This window comes from Labeo rohita, chromosome 22, assembly GCF_022985175.1.
Source record: "Labeo rohita strain BAU-BD-2019 chromosome 22, IGBB_LRoh.1.0, whole genome shotgun sequence".
Lineage (NCBI taxonomy): Eukaryota > Metazoa > Chordata > Actinopteri > Cypriniformes > Cyprinidae > Labeo > Labeo rohita.
Window position 1 is genome coordinate 27,802,705 of NC_066890.1, and position 25,161 is coordinate 27,827,865.

Sequence of the window (25,161 nt, forward strand, 5' to 3'; positions counted from 1 at the left end):
TTAGCAATTGTAGTACTTAAAATAGAGAACTTCTCTAAAAATGATTTTAATTTTAAGTTTTTAATCTAATCTGTTTTATTTTTTCAGCCTTATTTCTTACCAAAAACATTTTTTTTTTTTAATTTTTAGTTTTGTTTAGCAAAATGTATGACTTTCTCTTCTTTTTTTTCAGCGAATCGGCTACCTTGCAGCATCACAATGCTTTCATGAGGGCACTGATGTCATCATGCTGACGACCAATCAGATCCGCAAGGTGTTTTGAGCTTCCTGTTCACCTTTGTTTGTTTTGATTACACTGTTTGCCAGTTATTTAAGTATCACTGAGATACTATTGTAGTTTCTATTAATATTTATTTATTTATTTTTTTAATTTTAATTATTTAAATAAAAATTGTAGTGATTCTGTTTTGTTTTTTTTTTTTAAATCAAATGTAAATTTATGTCCCAGTCACATTTTTTGGTTGAATAAACATTACTTAAACTATCAGAAGAAAAAAATATAACAGTTCTATTATATATTTTTACATTAACAATTTAATCAATATTTTATTTATTAAAGCCAAGTATGAATCTCATCAAGTTAGTGTTTTTAAGCATTTTACATTTATTTAATGTATTAATTACATTTATTTTATGTTTATTTAATTCAATTTAAACAATATATTTTATTTGTGAACTTAAGTAGAGCTGCTGTTTTTATTACTTCTAACTTAACTAATTTTTGAATTGTTTGGATCATCAGCCTTCAAAGCTCTGTAAATTTTGGTCACAGGCGTGGAGATTTACTTTCAGTTTCACCAAACTGATTACTCACTAAAAACTCCCACAGGTCATGTTTTCGTGTCATTTTAAGTCTAATTTTCTTATTTTGGTTTCTCAATTACCCCCCAACAAACTCACGGCACGCTTTAGGCGGTCTGTTAAAACTCAGTGGGCTCAGGGGAGGTGAGAGACGCGGACTCCCGCTGTAACTTTACCTGTTGGTGTCGCTGTTAGACAACATTTCTTTAGAAAAACCAGTGATTTGTACACTTTTTAATCTTATATTTCTTGATCATCCCTCAACAGGATCTGAGTAGTCCTAATCAGTATGACACCGGCGTGGCTCTGACTGGCCTTTCCTGCTTCGTGACCCCTGACCTTGCTCGTGATCTGGCCAATGACATCATGACTTTGGTAAATCCGTTCACAGCGTTTACTTCAGGCAAATATTGACTCTGAGCACACATTCATTCACTCTCACCCTTCATCCGTCTCAGATGTCCCACACTAAGCCGTACATTCGCAAGAAGGCGGTGCTGATCATGTACAAAGTGTTCCTGAAATACCCCGAATCCCTTCGTCCCGCCTTCCCACGCCTCAAAGAGAAGCTGGAGGACCCAGATCCCGGTACGAATCCCGAATCTTAGCTTGCTAAAGCTAATATTTCAGGCTTCCACTTGAGCTCAGTCTTTAAATTGTCTTTCCCAGGTGTCCAGTCAGCAGCTGTGAACGTCATTTGTGAACTAGCCAGAAGAAACCCCAAGAACTATCTTTCCCTGGCACCCCTGTTTTTCAAACTCATGACCTCCTCTACCAACAACTGGGTGCTCATTAAGATCATCAAGCTGGTGAGATGACGCTGTTTATTAGAAAACAAAGTGATTGTTTGCTGATGTCCCGTTCTTGAATGAAATTTTCTTGTTTTAGTTTGGCGCTCTCACTCCGTTGGAGCCTCGTTTGGGGAAGAAGCTGATTGAGCCCCTGACAAACCTCATCCACAGGTAACAGTGATACAGAAGCACTCCAAAGCACTCGAGCTTGCCGAAAACATTAGGGTTAAACATAATATTTCTTTTTTCTTGTCCTGTTTGCTCTCTCAGTACCTCGGCCATGTCGCTTCTCTATGAGTGTGTCAACACGGTCATAGCAGGTCAGTATTATTTGGTGCCGTGACCCGGGGTTGTGCTAGAGCACACATTTCTTAACGTCGCTGTTGATGTTTGTTTTCTCTCCTGTTTCACCTCAGTGTTGATCTCGCTGTCGTCTGGGATGCCCAATCACAGTGCTAGCATACAGGTGGGCCATTGTTGCATCAGTCAATATTTTGTATTCGCTATTAATATGGACTCTTTCCTTTCCACACTAGTCTGATTTACACTTTATGAGTGCATTTGTGGTGTGTTAATTCATAATGCTCAATATTGATACATAGTGATACATCACATATCTTGAGCTGTTACATTGATACTTCAGGTCCTTGGATGAATATAGTTATGTCCGTTCTTATAATTTCCTATAGTACACATAATGAAGAAGTTAGGAAGTAGGTCATCTAAAGCAGAAATGTATTAAATTATTAAATTTGAATTATGTGAACATGTTGGGCATGTTTGTAATTTAGTTTATAAAATATTTTAAATTATACGTATAAATATATACAGTTTAATATATTAATAATGTAAGTTATTTAATATTGGTTATAATATTTACTATTATGTGTCTTCATGTATTTTCTTACAGTTCAATGAAGAATATCTTCTAACACACAAGAATTATTATTATTAGATTTATGAAATGTAATAAATGTTGCTTTTACTGTTTATATATTTAATTATTGTTATTATTATTATTATTATTATTAAAGATATTAAATTCAGCAATTATGATCATTACTCACTGTTTGTTAATTGAATTAATTATTAAAAAGTAAAATATTTCATTTCAGCAAAATTGTTAAATCAATCAATGAAAAAATTGTTGAAGATAAATTTTTAATTTCAGCAATTAAGTATTTGTTAAAATTATTAAAAAGTAAAATTTACTTTCAGCAAATTAAATAATTAAAAAGTTAAATTTAATTTCAGCCATTACAATATTTAACTTTAGCAATTATCATTAAATAGTTACTTTGGATAAAACTGACTGTTGGTTAAATTAATGAATTAATTATTAAAATGTCAAATATCTAATTTCAACAATTAAATCATTATTAAAATGATTAAAAACGAAAATTTTAATTTCGTCAATTACATTATTTCATTTATTTAATATCATTAAAGATGATGCAATCATAAAATATTTCATTTCAGTATTTAAATAATTATCAAAATTATTAAAGTAAAATTTAATTTTAGCAATTATCATCATTAAATAGTTACTTTGGTTAAAACTGGCTGTTAAAATGAATGAATTAATTATTAAAAAGTAAAATTTAATTTCGGCAATTTCAATATTTAATTTTCATTAAATAGTCACCGATTAAACTGGCTGTTAAATGACTGAATGAATGAATTATTAAAAAGTAAAATATTTAATTTCAGCAATAATCATCATTAAATAGTTACTTTGGATAAAACTGGCTGCTGGATGAATGAATAAATTAATTATTAAAAGGGAAAATATTTAATTTCAGCAATTAAATAATAAATAAAACTGTTAAAAAGTAAAATATATTTACATTTCAGCAATTATCATCATTAAATAGTCACTTTGGATAAAAAGTGTCTGTTAAATGAATGAATTATTAAAAAGTAAAATTAAATTTCAGCATTTATCATCATTAAATAGTTACTTTGGATAAAACTCGCTGCTGAATGAATAAATTAATTATTAAAAGGGAAAATATTTAATTTCAGCAATTAAATAATGAATAAAATTGTAAAATTGTTCAAATATTTCAGCAATTATCATCATTAAATGGTCATTTTGGATAAAACTGACTATTAAATGAATGAATGAATGAATTTATAAGCAAATAAAATATTTATTTCACCGATTATCATTAAATTGTCCCTTTGGATAAAATCATCTGCTAAATGAATGAATTAATAAATATGTGTAAATTATCTTATAAAATATATTATATCAGTCAACAGCTACTTATGTCTCTTACCTGATTTTAAGTTGCCAAACTGAATTCTTAGCTTTTTTTGAAACTAGCGCTTGACCCATCTGAAGCTGACTTTCTCAACGTTAATGTAAGACGGTGTGGAAAGGTTTTAAACAGGATACTAATGTCTTTTGTCTCTCCTTCTGTTTTCCATTTTTCTCTCTCTCGCATCCACAGCTCTGTGTGCAGAAACTGCGAATCCTGATCGAAGACTCGGACCAGAACTGTGAGCCTTCTGTCAATGCCTGCAGTGTGTCATTCTCTCATTGTCTGCGTGTTTCTGAGTTCCCCCTCTGGCCCTGTAGATGAAGTCCATGTAGCCCTCCATCCCGGATAACTCGAAGACACCTCAATAGGGAATTGGCAAGAGTCAATCCTGTCTTTATAGCTTGAGGAACCGGAAAAGGTTCCTCCAGAAACCCCATGAATTCATATACATGAAGTAATCTGAATTATCTTGCAGGAGTTCGAGTTATCAGAGAAGCCGGTTGTAGACTAGCGCTGTGAATCCTGGACTGCCATGTTTTGTTTCTCCAAAAGCACTGAGTTCCCTCAGAGGGCTATTTGATATTTACTTCCTTCTGAATGTTTTGGCCTTCTGTCAATCCTGAAACCCCACGGGTTCCTTAAATAGATCAGTGTATTTGTACATTTCGTTTTTGCATCAACGAAGCTAGACTGTGCAGGATGAGCCCAGTGTCTTAATGACCCAAGATCTGTGGCTCCATCTGTCTTGCATCTATATTTAGTCTATTTGATTTTATGGGCATTTAAACCATCAGTTGCCTTAAAACAAATATGCAGTTAATTTTTTAAAAATCTGCCAGAGTAAAACAAAACTGAAGTCCGTTTGTGGTGTTGTTGGGGGTGTGTGTTGTGTGTGTGTGTCTGTTGTCCTTTGCGTTTTCCCATTGTCTTTGTCATGTGTTTGTTTGTTTTTCTCCATGTGTATTTGCATATGCATGTTTTCAGTAATATAAAAAAGTAGTAGTTAGTTTTAGATCGTTTCCAAAAATCATGTACATTTAGTAACATTTTAGCAGATTTTAAAGTTGGCATGAAATGCAAGTTCAAAGTTTTTTTTTTTGTTTTTTTTTTGTTGTAATTCAAAATTTGCAAAAGTTCAAATTTGTTTTGATCTTATGATTTTAAATCCATGTCCCATTTAGGGCCCTATGAAATCCGTTTTATCTCAAATTGTGTTTTATTATTTTTTCCCAAATTCTGTTTTATTTACCATGAAGCATGTCTAATTCATTGAGATCATGAAACTTACACAATTTAACAGTTTTTTTTTTTTTAACAGCAACTGAAAATGACATTTTTAGTGCCCTATAAAATATTTTTTTTTCTCAAATTCAGTTTTATTTTGATCAAATTCCATTTTTTCCATTTTAATTTTTTCTGGATTCTTTTTTTTTTAAGTTTTATTTTTTCTGAACTCTGTTTTAATAGTTAATTGAATTTTATTAATCACAAAGCATGTCAAATTATTTGAAATCGTGAAATTTACACAATTTAACAGCAGTTTATTATTAGTTTAACAAAAAATGCATTTTTGGGCCCTATGAAATCCATTTTATTTTTTATTGTATTTTATGTTTTAATTTTTCTAAACTCTTTAATGGTTAAATTTTAATGGTTAAATTTTGTTAATTAGAAAGCATGTCTGATTAATTGAAATTATAAAACTTACACAATTTATTAAAAGTTAATATATATATATATATATATATATATATATATATATATATATATATATATATATATATATATATATATATATATATATATATATATATATATATATATATGAAATAATATAATAATTTTTTTTATAATTATTTTTTTTTTTTCTTCACTCAAATTCAGTTTTATTTTTACCAAATTCTATTTTTACCCATTTTAATTTTTCTGGACTTTTCTTGTTTTTTTTTCTGGTTTTAATGGTTAATTTGATTAATCAAAAAGTGTGTCTAGGTAACTGACATTTTGAAACCTACACAATTTAACAGCAATTTATTAAAAGTTTAACAAAATCACATTTTTATAGCCATATGAAATACATTTTTCCCCCTTTAAATTCAGATTTATTTTTACCAAATTCCATTTTTTTCCATTTTAATTCAGTTTTTTTTTTTTTTTTTTTTTTTTTTTTTTTTTTTTTTTTTTTTTCATGGCTAAATGAAATTTTCTTAATTAAATTCAAAAACAATTTAACAGTTTAACAAAAGTTACATTTTTAGGGCCCTTTGAAATGCATTTTATTTTATTTAGATTTTTCCCAATTTGTAGGGAGAAAAACGATTTTTCTTTTCTTTTCCATAATCCTTTTCACCCAATGTACTTCACAGTATGAACAAACATGTCTTTCGCTACTTCCATTACATGCCAACTGAGAAAAAACAGCAGTTTGTATAAATGCAATAAAGCTAAAGTTAGCGGACAGAGAGGCTACGCTTAATTGCATGAGTCACTTAGGCGCTGTGATGTTTTGCAGTGAAGTACTTGGGTCTTCTGGCCATGTCCAAGATTCTGAAGACGCACCCCAAGTCCGTGCAGTCGCACAAGGACCTGATCCTGCAGTGTTTGGACGACAAAGACGAGTCCATCCGACTGAGAGCTCTGGATCTGCTCTACGGCATGGTATGCAAGACATTTGTTTGTGAACATTCCTCTTAAAGGGATAGTTCACCCAAAAATAAAAATTCTGTTATTAATTATTCACCCTCATGTCGTTCCAAACCCGTAAGACCTTCGTTCATCTTCAGAACACAAATTAAATATTTTTGATGAAATCCGAGAGCTTTTTGACCCTGCATAGACAGCAACACAACATCAAAAATATCTTTATTAGTGTTCTGAAGAAGAACGAAGGTCCTACGGGTTTGGAACGACATGAGGGTGAGAGTTTACATTTTGGGGTAAAATATAGCTTTAAGTTCAATTGTGAGGCGCTCAAATGTAAGAGGTTTCTAAAATGTGGTGGAAAATGCGGTTAACTAGGTCTCAAAGAAGAACCTGATGGAGATCGTGAAGAAGCTCATGCTGCATGTGGACAAAGCTGAAGGCACCACTTACCGAGACGAGCTGCTCACCAAGATCATCGACATCTGCAGCCAGAGCAACTACCAGTATATCACCAACTTTGAGTGGTAAGACTAAACAACAGCCCAGTACACACTTAGGGGCTGTTGACATAGAATTTCCATTGTTTTTCTGTGTAAACATGCGCTACATTGACGTCTTTGGCTGTTGCGCTCGCATCTTGAGCTGTCTTGTGCATAACACATCTCAGCTTTTGAAAAAAATATCTTGACTTATTTTGATGACCCTGCATCTTATGTTTTTATTCTTAAAAGAGCATTTTGTAGCAACCGGCCCTTAAGCATAGTCGCAAGGTCTTGTGCTTTTTTCCCCATTTCCCACGTCTCACGTTATTAAAGGGGTAGTTCACCCAAAAATGAAACTCACCCTCAAGCCATTCTAGGTGTATACGATTTTCTTCTTTTAGGTGAATACAGTCGGAGTTATATTAAAAATGTCCTGGCTCTTTCAAGCTTTATAATGGCAGTGAATGGGTGTTGAGTTTTTGAAGTCCAATAAAGTGCATCCATCCATTATAAAAAGTACTCCACACAGATCTGGAGGTTAATAAAGGCCTTCTGAAGTGAATTGATGCATTTGTGTAAGAAAAAGTACATATTTAATACTTTATAAACCGTAATCACTTCCACTAACTGTCGTACGCACGTTCACGAGAGGTTGGTGTTTCAGCGGATGACGTAGGCGAATGCAGAAGCGCAGAGGAGAGAGCAAAATGAAACACCAGTCACGAATTACAGTTCAAAATGAGGATTTGTAAAGAAAAATGTCAGAGGATTTTGATACAGTCCAAGAGGAGACTGTATTCACGTCTAGGTTTGGGTATCGTTTGAGTTTTATGAATTCCGATTCCGCTTATCGAATCCGATTCTTTACGATTCCCAGTTTTGATTCCAGTGTGGTTAATAAATGGAATCAAACATATTTATTCAGTCTCATTATTGCAAAACATTTAGTTGCAGCTGAATACCATTAACAAAAATCAGCAGGACACATAAAAACTGGACTCGTTTAGGAGCTGCATGATTCTGGATAAACTGAGTTTGTTTGTTTTTTTGTTTTTTTTTAAATGGTGACTTTGGTTCACTCAAGTTTCTGAAGGAACAAAAATAGACAACTTAAAAAAACAAAAAAAACACATAATCAGTTTTATCAATTTTACCACACCTTTTTCACCACCTACTAGTGTAACAACGTAATCAATAAATTTGAAGTGTCAAATTACTTTCAAAAGGTGATTTAGGTATTTCGCTAATGTACAAATCAGAGTTTTTATCCAAACTATAAACTTTTATACCAGTATGTCTGTGATTATTTGAATACTTGTAACAGAAATAATGATACTGTGTGGTTGAAAAGACTGAAGCTGTTTCATCATGTCCATGACAGCTGCTCTGTTTAGGTCAGCAGCAGTGCAAACACTAATGTGATCATTCGCTACATCTAAACATTATGAGTGAAACAGATGAATTATTGTAATTTAGGAACACAATCATATTGGTGTTTGAATAGTGTTCGCAGTCTTTAACAATCTGTTAGTATAAAGTGATTTTTGTCATGTTGGTGGTTGACACCTCTCTTGCAGCATGTTTGGCTTATCACAGATACTATACTTAGCTTTTTCGGCTTCTGTTCACAAGTGTAGCCAAACTTTGGAGCGCTTAGATCAGTGAGCAAGATCCTGGCAGATCGCTAGGTAGGGTTGCAAAGAAGTGGAAAAATTTCCAGTAAATTTCGGAACATTCCACAAATTTTGGACACTTTCCAGGATTTTTTTAATCTTCCAGGGATTGTTGGAAAGTTTCTGGAGACTTGCTGGAAATTTTCCACCCCTTTGCAACCCTATCACTAGGTCGGGTCCTCACAGATGAAACGAAGCGCACAAAGGAATCAATGGGCAGAACTGAAATTTTAATTTTACAACAAGTATCCGATTCCTGAACTTAAAGGAGAAGTCCACTTCCAAAGCAAAGATTCGCATATAATGTACTCACCCCATTGTCATCCAAGATGTTCATGTCTTTCTTTCTTCAGTCGTAAAAGAAATGATGTTTTTTGAGGAAAACATTTCAGCATTTTTCTTGATATGGACTGATATGGTGCCCTGATTTTGAACTTCCAAAATGCAGTTTAAATGCAGCTTCAAATGATCCCAAATGCGGTTGTAAACTATCCCAGCCCAGGAAGAAGGGTCTTATCTAGCGAAACGATCGGTTATTTACATTTAAAAAAAAAAAAAAAAAAAAAAAATTTAAATACTTTTTATTCTCAAACGCTCATCTTGCCTTGCTGTCTTTGAACGCTGTGTATTCTGGCTTAAGGCAGTTAGGGTATGTTGAATATCGATTATTTTATTGATTTATTTATTTTTTTGGGGGTTTTTTTTTTTTTTTTTTTTCAATTCCCAACCCTATACACACCACTCTCTCGTGACTGCATGTACGACAGTTAGCAGAAGTTAGAGATTGTGGTTTATGAAGTTTTAAATATCGATATTTTTCTTACAAAAAATGTATAAATTTGCTCCAGAAAGCCTTTATTAACCCCTGGAGCTGTGTGGAGTACTTTTTATGATGGATGGACGCACTTTTTTGAGCTTCAAATACTGAACACCCATTCACTGCAATTCTAAAGCTTGGAAGAGCAAGGGCATTTTTGAATATAACTCTGATCGTATTCATCTGAAAGTAGAAAATCATATACACCTATGATGGCTTGAGGGTGAGTAAATCATGAGGTAATTTTCATTTTTGGGTGAACTATCCCTTTCACAGAAGTCAGAGAACAACCTTATCTGTCTTCCAGGTACATCAGCATCCTGGTCGAACTGACTCGCCTAGAGGGCACAAGGCACGGCCACCTAATCGCCTCTCAGATGCTGGACGTCGCCATCCGCGTCAAAGCCATCCGAGGTTTCGCCGTGGCTCAGATGGCCACTCTCTTGGACAACGCACATCTGCTGACCGGCAACACGCAGCGCAATGGGATCTGCGAGGTTCTCTATGCGGCCGCGTGGATCTGCGGAGAGTTCTCCGAGTATGTGCTGACAACCTGGAAGGGTTCAATGTTCAACCATATTATAGCATGCTAACAGCCTTTTCCTCACAGGCATCTGGAAGACCCCATGCAAACACTGGAGGCCATGCTGAGGCCCAAAGTGGCCACCCTGCCCGGTCACATCCAGGCAGTGTACGTACAAAACGCCGCCAAGCTGTTTGCGACCGTGCTGCGGAAGCACGAAGGGGACACTGACAGCCAGGCCGCGCAGGAGACCAGCCAGCTGCTTATAGATAGACTGCCGCTCTTCGTCCAGAGTGCCAACCTGGAAGTGCAGGAGAGGGTGAGAAGCTTTATTCAGGCATCTTATGAGCTGGCAGTGTTTTTGGCATATTGGCATATTTATTTTCCTAGCAGTGAAGCTATTCCAGACAGTAGATGACATAATGAGACTGCAATTTTACCTGTTTTGTTACCCCACAGGCATCCTGCATCCTCCAGCTGGTGAAGTACATCCAGAAGCTGCAGCAGAAGAACGTGGAGGTGGCAGAGGAAGTGACGGCTCTCTTCGCCGGAGAGCTCAATCCCGTGGCTCCCAAGGCCCAAAAGAAAGTGCCTATACCAGATGGGTGAGTCATTGGGTGTATACATAAAGGGAATCAATAGAAATAGATGTTTCAGCTGTTGTTTTTCCCCTCCAGTCTGGATTTGGACGCCTGGATCAATGAGCCTCCGTCAGAGAGCGAGTCTGAAGACGAGAAGCCCAAAGCGGTGTTTGCTAAAGAGGAACCCAAGCATTCCAGATCAAGACACCCTGAGGTGGATGAGAAAGAGCTGGCCAGGGTAAGCCAACGCTGTCCTTCAGATCATCAGAAAATATACAAATATATTCATTCTAATACACTTGTCCCTTTTTAAACAGAGGAGGGAAGCCAGGAAGCAGGAACAGGCCAACAACCCGTTCTACATCAAGGCCTCACCATCATCTCAGAAGGTACGCAGTCAAATGATTTCCTTGATCACAAAAATCTCAAGCCGAAACACTGCTTCTTGAGGCTTTGAACCATTTACTAATTTTTTGTTTAATCGGTAGTCCTGAACTTTTATCAAACTTGCCACGTCATCCGATTTCAGATCCGAGTCTTTTGCTTCAGACTGCTTCAGACTTTGGTTTTGAGTAGTTATTTAATAAAAAGGCAACAATTTGTAGAAATTGATGAACATAGATCTGCATACACGAATATAGCTTGTGGTGTACCGCATGGATTGGCCTTAGGTCCAAAACTGTTTCTGTCCAATTGCATTTTAGTTAAAAATTTGTTTAAATGCATAAAAAAAAGATGTGAAATATAAAGTACCTATCCCATGTATGTACTCACTTTAACTTTTTAAAAAACATTATTTAATTGTAATTTTTCTGTTATTCACAGTGTCAAAATATCATGTGGTACGACCACCGGCTATAACTGTTGTTTTGAAAACATTTTTAAAAATGACCCTAAATTTGTTCAGATTAATTTTCTGCACTATTTGTCATGATTTCCAAAGTGTTTTGTAATCCTGTATAAAATTGCAAAGCATTTGTATTTATATTTCCATCATAGTATACAAACCAACTTTCCATTTTATGAAATATCGTGTGGTGCGACCATTAGGAAACTACCTTTGAAAAATAGAAACAACCTGTCTTTTAAATCTGGAAAAAAATAACCATTTAACAGCTGGTATATCATGTGGTGTGACTTCAAAAAATAAAAAAAAATTAGGTTATTTCTTCAAGTATTTATTCTTATTATAAATTTCATAGTGACCTTTTCTGGGAAGCTATCTTGTTTTGTTTAGATGGCAAATTCTGTGCTTGTAAATTTTAAATGAATTTCAAAATATCATGTGGTGCAACCACTGCAAAGTGTTTTCCATTATAGATATATGTCCCAGATTAGCATTTTTTTGAGCTGTTATATTTATTTAATGGTTTATATACGTAAAATACTGTTTTTTTGGTATCATTTGGAATAGATCTTTATAAATAAAAATGCCTGCAGTTAATGCCGTGTGCTGCACATGACTCTTTAAATAGATTTTTAGCGATATAAGTGTCATTTGGAGCAACCGCTCATCATGTGGTTCGACCAATAATAGCAGTAACTGTGTTTTATGCAATTTACAGGAATAATAAGTCTGCTAACTACATTTAAGAAGGCAACTCTGAAATACAACAGTGATTTAATTTAACAAAAATGAGATCATTATTTACAAAAACTCGAAATAAATTCAGATACTGGTTTCTGAACACTTTAATTACTTAGAACATCTTTAAAAAAAAACCTATTAAGCATGTTAAGGAAATCAATTCATTTTTAATATAAATCATGGTCGCACCACATGACCTTTTTTTTAAGCCTACAGGCAATTCGTCTAGATAAATAAATATCACTAAAATCACTTTTTTAAAATATGAATATGAATTTATGTACACAACATTCTTAATGTTTAAACGATTACAATAGATGTTATTATATTTTGTATTTTAAAATTGGCCTGTCGAAAATTTTTATCATCAAAATTTTAAATCAATGACCCGTATATAAATGACGTGCAGAATATCAGATATACTAAAATGTATTTTATTTGCTGATGACACAAATATTTTCTGTTCTGGAGACAATTTACAGCAGCTTTTGGAGGTGATAACAACAGAAATTAATAAATAAAACAGTGGTTTGATGTAAACAAATTGACGTTAAGTAAAAGCAAAACAAAGGTTGTGTTATTTGGAAAATATAAAACAAACCCTCAAGTAGAAGTCTCTTGGTGTGTTTTAAGACCACAAAATCTGATGAAAACTACAAATAAAACATGTCAAAGCAAACATGGCAAAGACCACAGCAATTCTGAAGAAATCAAGACATATTTTGGACAATAAATCAATGCATACACTTATGTTACTATTATATTACCTATTTCATATTACTTGGGTTTTGTTGCATTTACACCATTTTTACCAGCAGGTGCCGTCAGCTTGTGGTGTTTCAAATGCTTTTAATCATTTTACGAATCTGTCGGTTCAGTTGATTCAGAACTTTAAAAACTTCTCTAAGTTTACTTGAACGTGTCTACAATTGCAGGTGTACGACGCTCCAGGTGTAGAACACATTCCGGTGGTGCAGATCGACCTTAGTGTGCCTCTCAAAGTCCCAGGTGAGCAAATCTACAATCTTTTATTTCAGAATTATTTCTTACTCCCAAATAATAGCACTATATAATTACATTGTCCATCGTTTGGTCCAGGGATGCCCATGTCTGACCAATACCTGAAGCTGGAGGAGGAGCGCCGGCAGAAGGAGAAGGCGGAGAGGAAGAAGAAGGAGAAGAAGAAAAAGCGAGAGAAGCGAGGAAAAGACAGAAAGGCGGATTCAGGCCCCGAGAGCGAGGAGGACATAACACCCGCTCACCAGGTGGACATAGTCACAGAGGAAATGCCAGAGGTGGGTGGCTCTTATTTCGGAGGTGCTTAAAGAAAAGTCTGTCATTAATTTCTCACCCTCATGTCGTTCCAAACCCGTAAGACCTTTGCTCATCTTCAAAACACAAATTAAGATATTTTTAATGAAATCTGAGAGCTTTTTGACCCTGCATGGACAGCAACGCAACTACCACTTGCAAGAAAGGTAGTAAGGACATCGATAAAATAGTCCATGTGACATCAGTGGTTCAACCGTATGAATGTTATGAAGCTACAAGAATATTTTTTTCATATAACTTTATACAACAATTACGGTTGAACCACTGATGTCACATGGACTATTTTAACATTGTCCTTACTACCTTTCTGGGCCTTGAACGTGTCAGTTGCATTGTTGTCTGTGCAGGCTCAGAAAGATCTTCGAGTTGATCAAAAATACCTTAATTTGTGTTCTGAAGATGAACAAAGGTCTTACAGGTTTTCGAATGACATGAGGATGAATAATTAATGACATAGTTTTAATTTTTGGGTTATTGACAGCTGTATGCAATAAATGTTGGTGTGTCTCTGTTCCCAGAATGCCTTACCAAGTGACGATGACGATAAGGATCCCAATGACCCTCATAAAGCTCTGGACATAGATCTGGACAAGTATGTACCACATTGTCGCCACTTACAGTTCATACATGTGCTGCATTTTCTCAGTTTTTAAAATCTAAGTGCGTCACTAATTATGTGTGTAGTGCCCTATGAAATTCGTTTTAGTTTTTTTTCTAAATTGTTTCTTTTTTTTTTTTTTTTTTTTTTTTTTTTCCCCAAATGATTTTTTTTTTCTAGGCTCTGTTTTAATGATTAAATTAAAAATATTAATCAAAAAGCATGTCTAATTAATTGAAACCATGAAACACATTTTAGCAGCAATTTATTAAAATTGAATTACATTTTTAAGGCCCTGTAAAATGTTTTTTTTTTTTTCTTCTTCTTCTTTTTTTGACAAATTTTCTCAATTTTTAAAATCTAAGTGCATCACTAATTATGTGTGTAGTGCCCTATGAAATGTGTTTTAGGGTTTTTTGTTTTGTTTTGTTTTTTTTTTCCCCTCAAATTAAGTTTTTTTTTTTTTACAGAATTATGTTTTCCATAAATTTTCTGGATTTTAATGGGTCCATTAAATTTTAATAATCAAAAGCATCTATAAATAATTGATTTTGTAACAGATTTATTATTATTTTATTTATTACTTTTTTTTTTTTTCTGGAAATACTAATTTCTGGTAATTAAATTCTGGTAAATCATTTATAGTAATTATTAGTAATTAATATGTCATGTCTGTTGAGTGCGTGAACACTACGGCCAATCAGCGATGTTTAAAATTCGTCTCCTCAGCGCTCTAATGTGAGCGGGAAATGGACGTTTTTAAAATTTCAGTACCGAAAGCACTGAACCTGGTACTTTTTGACAGCCCTAGTAGTAGTAGTAGTAGTAGTAGTAGTACTATCATTCCATTCAGTAATATATTTCTGTCACAGTTTCTTCAAGTTAAGCCAAAGTTTTATTTTGAAGGGTTGCTGTGAAGACCTTAATCTTTCTGTTTGTATATAAAGATATATAAAGATTTTCTCACAAGAAACGGTAAAATGCTCATAAAGTGACTCAGAGCAGTTCTAGCTTATGTGTTCATGTCCTCATCTACTGAAGCGGCAGAGGCTGAAAACACCACGAACGTTATGTGCCCTTCAGTATGTATGTAGTAAACAAAACCATTCATTCACACAGAGACACACAGAACATGCAGAATTCATATTTAAATAGTATTTTTGTGGTTTAATATTCACAGACACTAGTCCATGTCGTGTTTTTGATTTAAGTGTACTGACCCACTTTTAATTTATTCGTCCAAATTTGAAAAATTCCATGACATTCCGCATTATACAGTAAATTCCATTTTTATGACTGGATTCTGTGATTCTGTCCGTGTTTTCCACATTGTGGTAATCATAGAGCCCTATACGTGTTAAACTCTCATTCCTTCTTATCCAAATCAGGAAATTCTCTGCTTTCTTGTTTTGTGTCCAGTGTTTGCTCTGAGAGACATCAATTCCCACTTAATTTTCAGTATCACCACTGTTTTCCCTCCAGATATTGTTTTCAATTTCATGCTTCTTGCCGCAGTCATTTGTTAAACCACCTTTACAGATGCAAAACAATATGAGCTGTCTTTTGCATCTGTTGGGTTTTCCATGTTCTGATATGGAGGAGCTTTCTCCAGTTCTCCTGTATCTTCTCCACTCTCTCACGCACACTGCTTTCTGCTTCTGTCTCTTTCCATCTTTCTCTCTCTCCCTCATGCACGCACGCATCTGCCCTCCTGCCAGTCTGCTCTCTGGTTCTAGTGCAAGGTAAGTACTTCCTGGGGTCGCGCGACCCAGTGGAATCAACTGCCCAATTACCAACACCCATTTGTCCTTTATGTATTTTTATGTTTTTTTTTTTTTTTTTTTTTTTTCCTGGCAATTGCAGTATGTCACTGTTGGACCGAATAATATTTGTCGAGAACACATTGTGCATGACTGATCAGCTCACCTGCTAGTTGGGTTTTGGCTGTGGTCATATTACTGTAACTTAAACACTTGGTTTTAAAGATTGGGGTTGATAAGACTCACTTTATTATTCACTTTATTTACCAAGGCTGCATTTATTTGATTAACAATACAGTAAAAACTGAAATATGTGACCCTGGACCACAAAACCAGTCATAAGCGCACGGGTATGTTTGTAGCAATAGCCACATTAAATGGATCAAAATTATCGATTGTTCTTTAATGCCAAAAATCATTAAAGTAAAGATCATGTACCATGAAGATATTTTGTAAATTTCCTATTGTAAATATATCAAAAACTTAATTTTTGATTAGTAATATGTATTGCTAAGAACTTTAAAGGTGATTTTTCTCAGTTTGTACAATTTTTTTTTTTTTTTTTTTTTTTGCACCCTCAGATTTCAGATTTTCAAATAGTTCTATCTCGGCCAAATATTGTCCTATGCCTTATGACTGGTTTTGTGGTCCAGGTTACATTATTACAATTCAAAGTGACTGTTTTCTATTTTAATATACGTTAAAATTTACATATATACATGTGATGCAAAGCTGAATTTTTAGCATTGTTACTCCATTCTTCAGATTTATTTTTTTATTTATTACTTCTTTTTTTCAGAAATTGTGTTGTGCATTTTTCTGGTAAATAAATGTTTTAATAATAATTTTATTATTAGTAGTAGCACTATCATTCCATTCAATAATATATTTCTGTCACAGTTTCTTCAAGTTAAACCGAACTTTTGTTTCGATGGGTTGCTGTGAAGACCTTAACGTTTCTGTTTGTATAATTCTTAAATGTCTTTTCTCTTGCTTTTGATCAATTTAATGCATTCTTGCTGAATAAAAGTGTTAATTTCTTAAAAAAAAAAAACAGGAAAAATCTTACTGACCCCAAACTTTTTAATGTTAGTGTATATACATACCAGCATTGACAGCCTTGCCTGGCTTTGACTTTTCCCTTGAAACTTGTGAGCACAGATTTTAAGTCCCTCAGCTGTTTTCAGCTTGTTGTACAAGAACATTTTAGTGCTTCAAAGGCCTCTTCGCACCAAATCTCAATGCACCACAAGATTTTGAATGAAGAATGAAAATTACCTCATGATTTACTCACCCTCAAGTCATCTGTGTATATGACTTTCTTCTTTGAGACAAATACAATCAGAGTTATATTAAACAATATCCTGACTCTTCCAAGCTTTATAATGCCAGTAAATGGGTGTTGAGATTTTGAAGTCCAAAAAAGTGCATCCATCCATCATAAAAAGTACTCCACATGGCTCTGGGGGTTAATAAAGGCTTTCTGAACTGAATCAATGTGTTTGTGTAAGAAAAATATCCATATTTAAAACTTTATAAGCCATAATCTCTAGCATTTCTAGCATTCTGTGGTGCTGTTACATCAGACTTGTTGCGAACAGGCCTTTAGACTTTAAACCCGTATATTGAATAAATAAAGCTGAAGCTTTTCCTAGCATCCATGTGACTGGTTATCTCTCCCATTTACTATCTCCTCCCTTTTCTGTCCATCTAATCTGGTTTCTCTTATTCCTTCCAGGCCGCTTGCAGACAGCGAGAAGCTTCCTGTGAGGACCCACCGTCCAGAGGTGCTGAAGAGCCCCGCCGAGGACCGAGACAACGAGAGCGTCCCGCAAGAGACCAAGAAGAAGAGCGGTAAGGAGAAGAAAGAGAAGAAGAAAGACAAGGAGAAGGACAGGAAGGTGAGATGGCAGTTTTGTTGGAATAAAGGAAATAAACACACTATCCCTTTAAGAGCAAATACTGTTGTTTAACGTTTTTTTATGTAATTCCACTTCATTAATATTCTCATTATGGTGGTTTGGGTTTTTTGTAGAGGAGCAAAGAGGACAAGAAGAAAAAGAAGAAACACAAAGAAGTGGAGGAGGAGCTTCCGGAGTCCCAGCCAGAAGAGGCCGTCCAATCAGAGGAGACCAAAGAGGCGGCAGCCCCGCCCACATCCACATCTGCTGAGGTATGATTGGTTTTCCACTGATAGTAAGGTAGTAGCTTGTCTTATAGCCTCTCCATCACTAACATTTGCCGTTTGCTTTATTTGTACTTTGAAATATTCCATTACTTTGTTGAAACTACTAAAATTTGGGCTGCTAAAAAAGACACAATTTATATACAAAGCTTAAATCAACAGTTAGAGGGAAAAAACATAACTTCTGTTTTAATGGCCACATGCTTGCAGTCTGTACTGCTGTTTAGAGGGGTTAATGATTAATGGATTAGTAATTGTTATTGTTAATATAATCCATTAATTTTATTGTATCTATTGTATAATGCATTTTAGCACATACATATAAGAGCATGCAGAAAATGTATTGATTTTATTAGGCTCTTAGGCATGTTATTATCTGACAGTAGTTCATAGTTGGAATAGTTAAAAATATAAAGAAAATATTTTTCTTTTTTGTTGTTTTTTTTATATTTTTGAGTGAAAGTCTTTTTTTTTCTGAGCAATTTTTAAGACTTATAACAGAAAATTCCCAAATTCAGAGAAAATCCCAAATGTAAAGGAAAAAAAATATTTTAGTTTTTGTTTTCATTTATTTTTTCTTTTGGTAGAATGTCATTTTCTAACAAAATTTATTTGAGATTTCCTCTGTGTATTTGTGTATATTCTATTATAAGTTCAGAAAAAAAATAATACAGTAAAAAATATATATTAGAAAATGTAAAGAAAAAATAATTGTATTTTTTTGTTTTAATATTTTGATATTTGTTTTTTCTTTAGGTTGAAAGTCATTTTATACAAAAAAGCATTTAAGATTTTCTGTGTATTTATGTAAATTCTGTTATAAATCTTGCAAGTTGGTTAAAAAAATTATAAAAATATTTATTTATAGCGCCTGTTTTAAACATAAGCAAAAATGATTCAAAATAAATATTTTCTATAAAATATAACACAAAATAATTTGCTTATATTTATTACAGATAAACCAAAAATTAATATATTTATTTATTTAACTTTTTTGTTTTGCTTATATTATTAAAAATGAGCAAAAAAATAATAAATATTTATTCATTTATAGCTCCTGTTTTAAAAATAAACCAAAAATTATACAGTTGTTGTTTCAACAGCTAATGCATTAATTGTAAATAAACAAATTCTTAGTTAGCTTAAATTTAAAATGCACCAGAAATACAACAAAAAAAAAAAAAAAAAAAAAAAATAATAATAAATATATTTATTAAGAGCATATCAGTTTGCGCACTTATTTCAATCGTTGTATGAAAAAACGATTATTAGCTTTCCTCCATGTACATCTTGCAATATAAACCTTAACGATGATTTGATTTTTAATTTTAATGATGTTTGACTATAAAAATTCCCACTTTATTAAAATTTATACCACCAGACGGTGCAGTGCTATAGTTTTTTTTTTATTTGTTTAAATGAAAACTACTTATATCCACAATTATGTCATATAAATTCATAAATTAATTTAATGGAAATAATAATAATAATAATAGTAGTAGTAGTAGTAATTATTAAACAAATTCTGTTGGACTGTAATTTTTATAATACTACCAGAAAATGCTTTTATTTATGTATGTTTAAGTGGAATATTTTATGTATTTCCTCAATGTATTTTTGATTTTTTATCATATGTTAAGTTAAAATGCTGACCTTACGTTTTCTACGTAAATAGCCCAGATGCTAATAGCGTAAAAAAAAAAAACACCACAAATTTGTAATGTGAAAACATTTGAACAGCCATTGAAGTGGTCATAACAGACATGGTGATGGAATATGTGGTCATTTTTTTGTTTTCTGAGATTGTCAGATCGTTTGTTTGCGGTTCTGTTGGAGTCAAACAGGACTGGACTCATTTTCCCCACCCTGCCTTTTCTCTTCTAGGCCTCCGATCTGGATTTCTGGCTCTCTAGCGCTCCTGTTCCCCCCGCCGCCCAGGTCCGGTCCCTCACGCTCTCTCTCCCTCTCCTCCCCCTCCTCTCATACTGCTGTCGGTCCGTCCTGTTGTTAATGAGCGTCTGTTTTGTGTTTTCCCTCCTCCGGCTCTCGCTGTTCTTGACGTGCCAATCTCTGTCTCACCCGTCTTATTTTCCGCTGTTTTTCACAGGTCTGGCACATTGTGTGTGTTAGTGTTTGCTTGTTGTAGCTGAGGATGCATGTGTGCACGTGCAGAGGTGTAAATGTGTGTTAATCACCGATGTGGGAAGCTTCTCTTGTGTGATCATATCTTTATCATAAACAACCAGGACTTTTGACAGTTCTTGCGGTTCCAGTCAAACAGCTCAAACAGTATTCCTCATGAACTACTAGTGTTTTGTTTATATACTTTGTAGTTCAGTTCCTTTTAATGCAAACACAGACTTTAAAATTGAAAATAAACAAGAAAAAAAATGACTTTCTCACTGCAGGTTCAGCACTTTTAACACCATTTTCTCCCAATGTGACAATTCAACGACATCAAATCAGCTTTCCTTCTTCTTAATCATGATATCGTTTGCATGCTTCATAGTGTAGCTGATCATTCTTGGGTCTCTGTGGAGGGTTTTAAAAGCAGGAAGTGTGTGTTTTAATGCGTGTTTGTTTGCAGGAGGTGACGGCGCCCTCGTCTGCTGCCGCTGTGGACACGAGCTCTGCGGCCGCCCCAGAATCTGAGCCCGATGAACCTAAAGATGCAGAGCCAGAGGACACGGTGAGGCTTACACAGCTGCTTTTTGTTTTAAAAAGTAGTAGTTTAGCACTGTGTTCATCTTTGGCAACGTCTACATTAAAGAGAAGTCCACTTCCAGTACAAAGATTTACAGATAATGTACCCACCCCCTTGTCATGTAAGATGTTCATGTCTTTCTTTCTTCAGTCGTAAAGAAATTGTTTTTTGAGATTTTTCAGGATTTCTCTCCATATAATCGACTGATATGGTGCATCCGATTTTGAATGTCCAAAATGTAGTTTAAATGCCGCTTCAAAGGGCTCTAAACGATCCCAGCCGAGGAAGAAGGGTCTTATCTAGTGAAACAATCAGTTATTTTCTTAAAAAAAAAAAAAAAAAAAAAAAAAAAAAATTTACAATTTATATACTTTTTAACCTCATATATATATATATACATACATACTTAATGTTTAATTAAGCTCAATTAAGTTGTTTTTGTTTATATAATTTTTTTTAAAAAGATAAATGTGAACTACATAAAATAAGACTAATATAATGTATATAGACATTATATACAACTAAATTAAACATTAATCAACAATAAATAAATGCATTTTAAGAAAACAATATGAAAAATGCATTATTGTAATTAAGCAATTATACTGTTTAATGACATTTTAAATTGAATAACAGTACCCATTTAAAAACTGAAATTATGTAAAGTTAATTAAAAATGTACATTGAAAACTGTATTAAACATTATATACATTTAAATTAAACATTAATTAACTATAAATGTGCATTTTAAGAAAACATAAGCATGAAATGATTTAAATTAAACATTAAGTAAAAAATTTTTTACTTTTTTTTTTTAAAAATAAACATGTAAACTGTCCATAAATAAGAATAATGTATGCATGTGTGTGTGTATATATAAACTCTGTGATATAAACATTATGTACAACTAAATTAAATGTTAATCAATAAATATATGCATGTAAAAAAAAAAAAGCCTGTTATTTCAATTACACAACTTTATGGTTTAGTTACATTAAAAATTGAATAAATAACACAAAAATTTACATTTAAAACTGCAATTATAGGACTTCCGGTTTGGTAATGTGAAGTGAAGACGCGTGTTGACAGAGCTGCCGATGTTTTCTGATAATACATAAGTTGACAATCCAATTTAAGTAATCTAAAACGTTTTATAAGTGTAAAATAAGTGCTTAGTACAAAGTGACTGATACAGCAAGATGAGCAAGCACAAAGCAGCAGTAAATGCCCCGCCAACAACAAGAACCAGCATAGCTAGCAAATTAGCTACGATGGCTAGCGCAGGGAAACCTGATGAAACCCCAGCAGATAACGACGGTGTCTCAATGAGCCAACTGATAAACGAGTTAACAAAGCAACGAGCTTCGATAAAAGAAGACATCTCAGCTCTGATTCAAGAGTCTATGGTGCCGCTTCAGGCATCGGTGAACGCTTTAACGGAATCGTTGGCAAGTTTCCAGACCCGCCTGTGTGCCGCGGAGACACTCGCGAGCGATAACTTCTCGACGCTGGCTGCGGCCGAAAAAACTATCAAAACTCTAAAAGAACAAAACGCGACGCTTATGGATCGAGTTGATGACTTGGAAAACCGGTCACGGAGAGCAAATCTCAGGATCTTAAACGTTCCAGAGAACAGTGAGAAAGGCCAATCCACTGTCAAGTTCGTGTCCGAGATGTTAATGGAAGTTATGGGACAGGACGTTTTTGAAAAACCCCCCGAACTAGAGCGAGCGCAGCGATCGCTTGGTCCAAAGCCACAGGAAGGTAGACCTCCGCGGCCACTGGTTATATGCTTTCACAGATTCCAGGAGAAAGAAAAAGCGCTAAGATGGGCCAGACAGAATGAAGCAAAATACAAGGGCTCGACTTTGAGGATTTATCCAGACATCTCCGCCGATCTCGCCAGGAAACGCGCTACGTTTAAAAATATCAAACAGCTGCTGTACCAGAAGAATGTGCGATTCCAGCTGCTTCATCCCGCACGGTTACGAGTTCGTTATGACGACGAAACATTCCTTTTTAACACGCCGGAGGAAGCGCAGCACTTTTACGATCAACGGTTTGCTACACGTGAATAACTCTTCATACCATGGCAACGATATGGTGAAATACAGAAAGGACATTTTGTATGGCGTTATTTTTTAGTCAAAAGTTATGAGCGTGTAAGACATGCTCACGAGCACATTATGTTATTTCACACGTGCAAAAATGAACCTTCAGCTGGCATGATAAAAGTACTCGCGCACAAATTCAACAACCGAGAGGTGTACAGGCAGCTGCGCGCGAGCGCCTGGCATACTCCCATAGGTTAACTCTGCTTGTACAGTGGAATCCTGCTCGCGCGCAGCGGGCTTCTGCTCGCGGAGTGCTGTTTTGCTCGCGCAGTGGATTTCTCCTCGCTCAGCTGATTTCTGCTCCCTCGAGTCTAGATGACTTTTGACAATTTGGGGGCGGAAACCAAGGAGGGCACTGACTCTCTTATGATTGGTCACTTTCATCGTAATCACACCCACAGGGACATCCTTGTACCTTGATTGACAGCTCTCATTACAGGAAGCACGGAGTCAAGGTATCTGACGGAGTTCAGCCATTCAGTTAACACTGCAAAAAAAAAACAAAACAAAACAAACAAAAAAAAAAAACAGTAATATTATGAAATATTATTACAATTTAAAATAATGGTTCTCTTTTTTAATATATTTTAAAATGTAATTTATTTTTGTGATGCAAAGCTGAATTTTCATCAGCAAGTACTCCAGTCTTTGGTGTCTTATGATCCTTCAGAAATCATTCTAATATGCTGATTTGATACTCAGTTATTATCAATGATGGAAACAGTTGTGCTGTTTAATATATTTTTTTGGAATACTTTTTTCAGGATTCATTGATGAGTAAAACGTTAACAGCATTTATTCATAAAAACAGCATTTATTCAAAATAAAAACATTTCTAACAATATACATCGTTACCATCACCTTTTATCAATTTAACGCATCCTTGTTGAATTAAAGTACTAATTTCTTTAAAAAAAAATAGTTATTGTTCCCAAACTTTTGAACGGTAGTGTATATTGTTACAAAAGATTTCTATTCTAAATAAATACAGTTCTTTTTAACTTTTTATTCAACAAATAATCCTGAAAAAAAGTATCTCAGGTTATAAAAAAAATATTAAGCAGCACAACTGTCTCCGTGCTTCCTGTAATGAGAGCTGTCAATCAAGGTACAAGGATGTCCCTGTGGGTGTGATTACGATGAAAGTGACCAATCATAAGAGAGTCAGTGCCCTCCTTGGTTTCCGCCCCCAAATTGTCAAAAGTCATCTAGACTCGAGGGAGCAGAAATCAGCTGAGCGAGGAGAAATCCACTGCGCGAGCAAAACAGCACTCCGCGAGCAGAAGCCCGCTGCGCGCGAGCAGGATTCCACTGTACAAGCAGAGTTAACCTATGGGAGTATGCCAGGCGCTCGCGCGCAGCTGCCTGTACACCTCTCGGTTGTTGAATTTGTGCGCGAGTACTTTTATCATGCCAGCTGAAGGTTCATTTTTGCGCGTGTGAAATAACATAATGTGCTCGTGAGCATGTCTTACACGCTCATAACTTTTGACTAAAAAATAACGCCATAATTTTGGCTTTTAGGTAGGCCTAAGAAACTATGATAACTTAAGATCCCTTTTCAGCATACCATTATTTACCTTAATTTAAGTGCACTTTCTGTTCTAAGGTGGTTTATATGCTCTTCGCTATGTTGACAACTGCGATGCCTTATTTGCATAATTCTTTGGTTATATTATTCATCCTAGATTCTTGAATTAAGGTCTAATTTCAAGCAATAGGTGTCCAACTTCTGTTTTAAGGTGATTTATTTGTGTTATTGATTTTATATCTGATAACTTAAAGCAATGCACTTTATTTAGTTGAACTAAGTTACAGGGTCTTCGATAGTGTTCATAATTAACAACTGTGGATTGGCTAAAAAAAATATATTCCTTGCATTTATATTAAGGTTATTATGCAGAACTGCATAATGGACCTGTTTGTATGCTTGATTTTACATTTAATGCAAAATTTGATTACTTCGGGAGCTCTAAGGAAAAAAAAAAAAAAAAAAAAAAAGGATATCTATGGACTTGGATTATCGGGAGTTGAGAGATTGTTGTGAGCTGCGGTTTGTCTTTGTTCAACAGACAAATCTAGAATGTAATATAGTTTTGGCTTTTTTTTTTTTTTTTTTTTTTTTTATTTATTTATTTTTATTTTTTTTTCCTGTCTTTGCCCCCTCCCTCTTCCCATCACATTTTCCAGTTACAGACAGAGGATACATATAGACAGTTGTCAGATAAAAAATGTCAGATATGGACAACAAAGTGAAAAGTACTAGAGGGTCAGCAGTACGCTTTGTTAGCTGGAATGTTAG

General features: G+C 34.4%; 1 protein-coding gene across 5 annotated transcripts in view; it reads left to right on the forward strand.

The window, feature by feature from the left end:
* ap3d1 (adaptor related protein complex 3 subunit delta 1) overlaps window positions 1-25,161 on the forward strand; it is a 47,021-nt gene that overhangs the window by 9,519 nt on the left and 12,341 nt on the right. For 2 of the 5 annotated variants that reach the window (XM_051095314.1, XM_051095315.1), the window contains exons 4-26: window positions 173-253; window positions 1,069-1,176; window positions 1,260-1,389; window positions 1,471-1,610; window positions 1,690-1,763; window positions 1,863-1,912; window positions 2,009-2,058; window positions 4,049-4,097; window positions 6,372-6,517; window positions 6,878-7,026; window positions 9,782-10,012; window positions 10,085-10,316; window positions 10,457-10,602; window positions 10,675-10,816; window positions 10,896-10,967; window positions 13,102-13,174; window positions 13,265-13,461; window positions 14,017-14,090; window positions 15,815-15,838; window positions 17,595-17,757; window positions 17,892-18,029; window positions 19,926-19,979; window positions 20,629-20,730. In XM_051095314.1, coding sequence (XP_050951271.1) covers window positions 173-253; window positions 1,069-1,176; window positions 1,260-1,389; window positions 1,471-1,610; window positions 1,690-1,763; window positions 1,863-1,912; window positions 2,009-2,058; window positions 4,049-4,097; window positions 6,372-6,517; window positions 6,878-7,026; window positions 9,782-10,012; window positions 10,085-10,316; window positions 10,457-10,602; window positions 10,675-10,816; window positions 10,896-10,967; window positions 13,102-13,174; window positions 13,265-13,461; window positions 14,017-14,090; window positions 15,815-15,838; window positions 17,595-17,757; window positions 17,892-18,029; window positions 19,926-19,979; window positions 20,629-20,730 — 2,625 coding nt within the window. The remainder of the gene's footprint in view (window positions 1-172; window positions 254-1,068; window positions 1,177-1,259; window positions 1,390-1,470; window positions 1,611-1,689; window positions 1,764-1,862; window positions 1,913-2,008; window positions 2,059-4,048; window positions 4,098-6,371; window positions 6,518-6,877; window positions 7,027-9,781; window positions 10,013-10,084; window positions 10,317-10,456; window positions 10,603-10,674; window positions 10,817-10,895; window positions 10,968-13,101; window positions 13,175-13,264; window positions 13,462-14,016; window positions 14,091-15,814; window positions 15,839-17,594; window positions 17,758-17,891; window positions 18,030-19,925; window positions 19,980-20,628; window positions 20,731-25,161) is intronic. The other 3 variants (XM_051095316.1, XM_051095318.1, XM_051095317.1) reach the window with 2 other exon arrangements.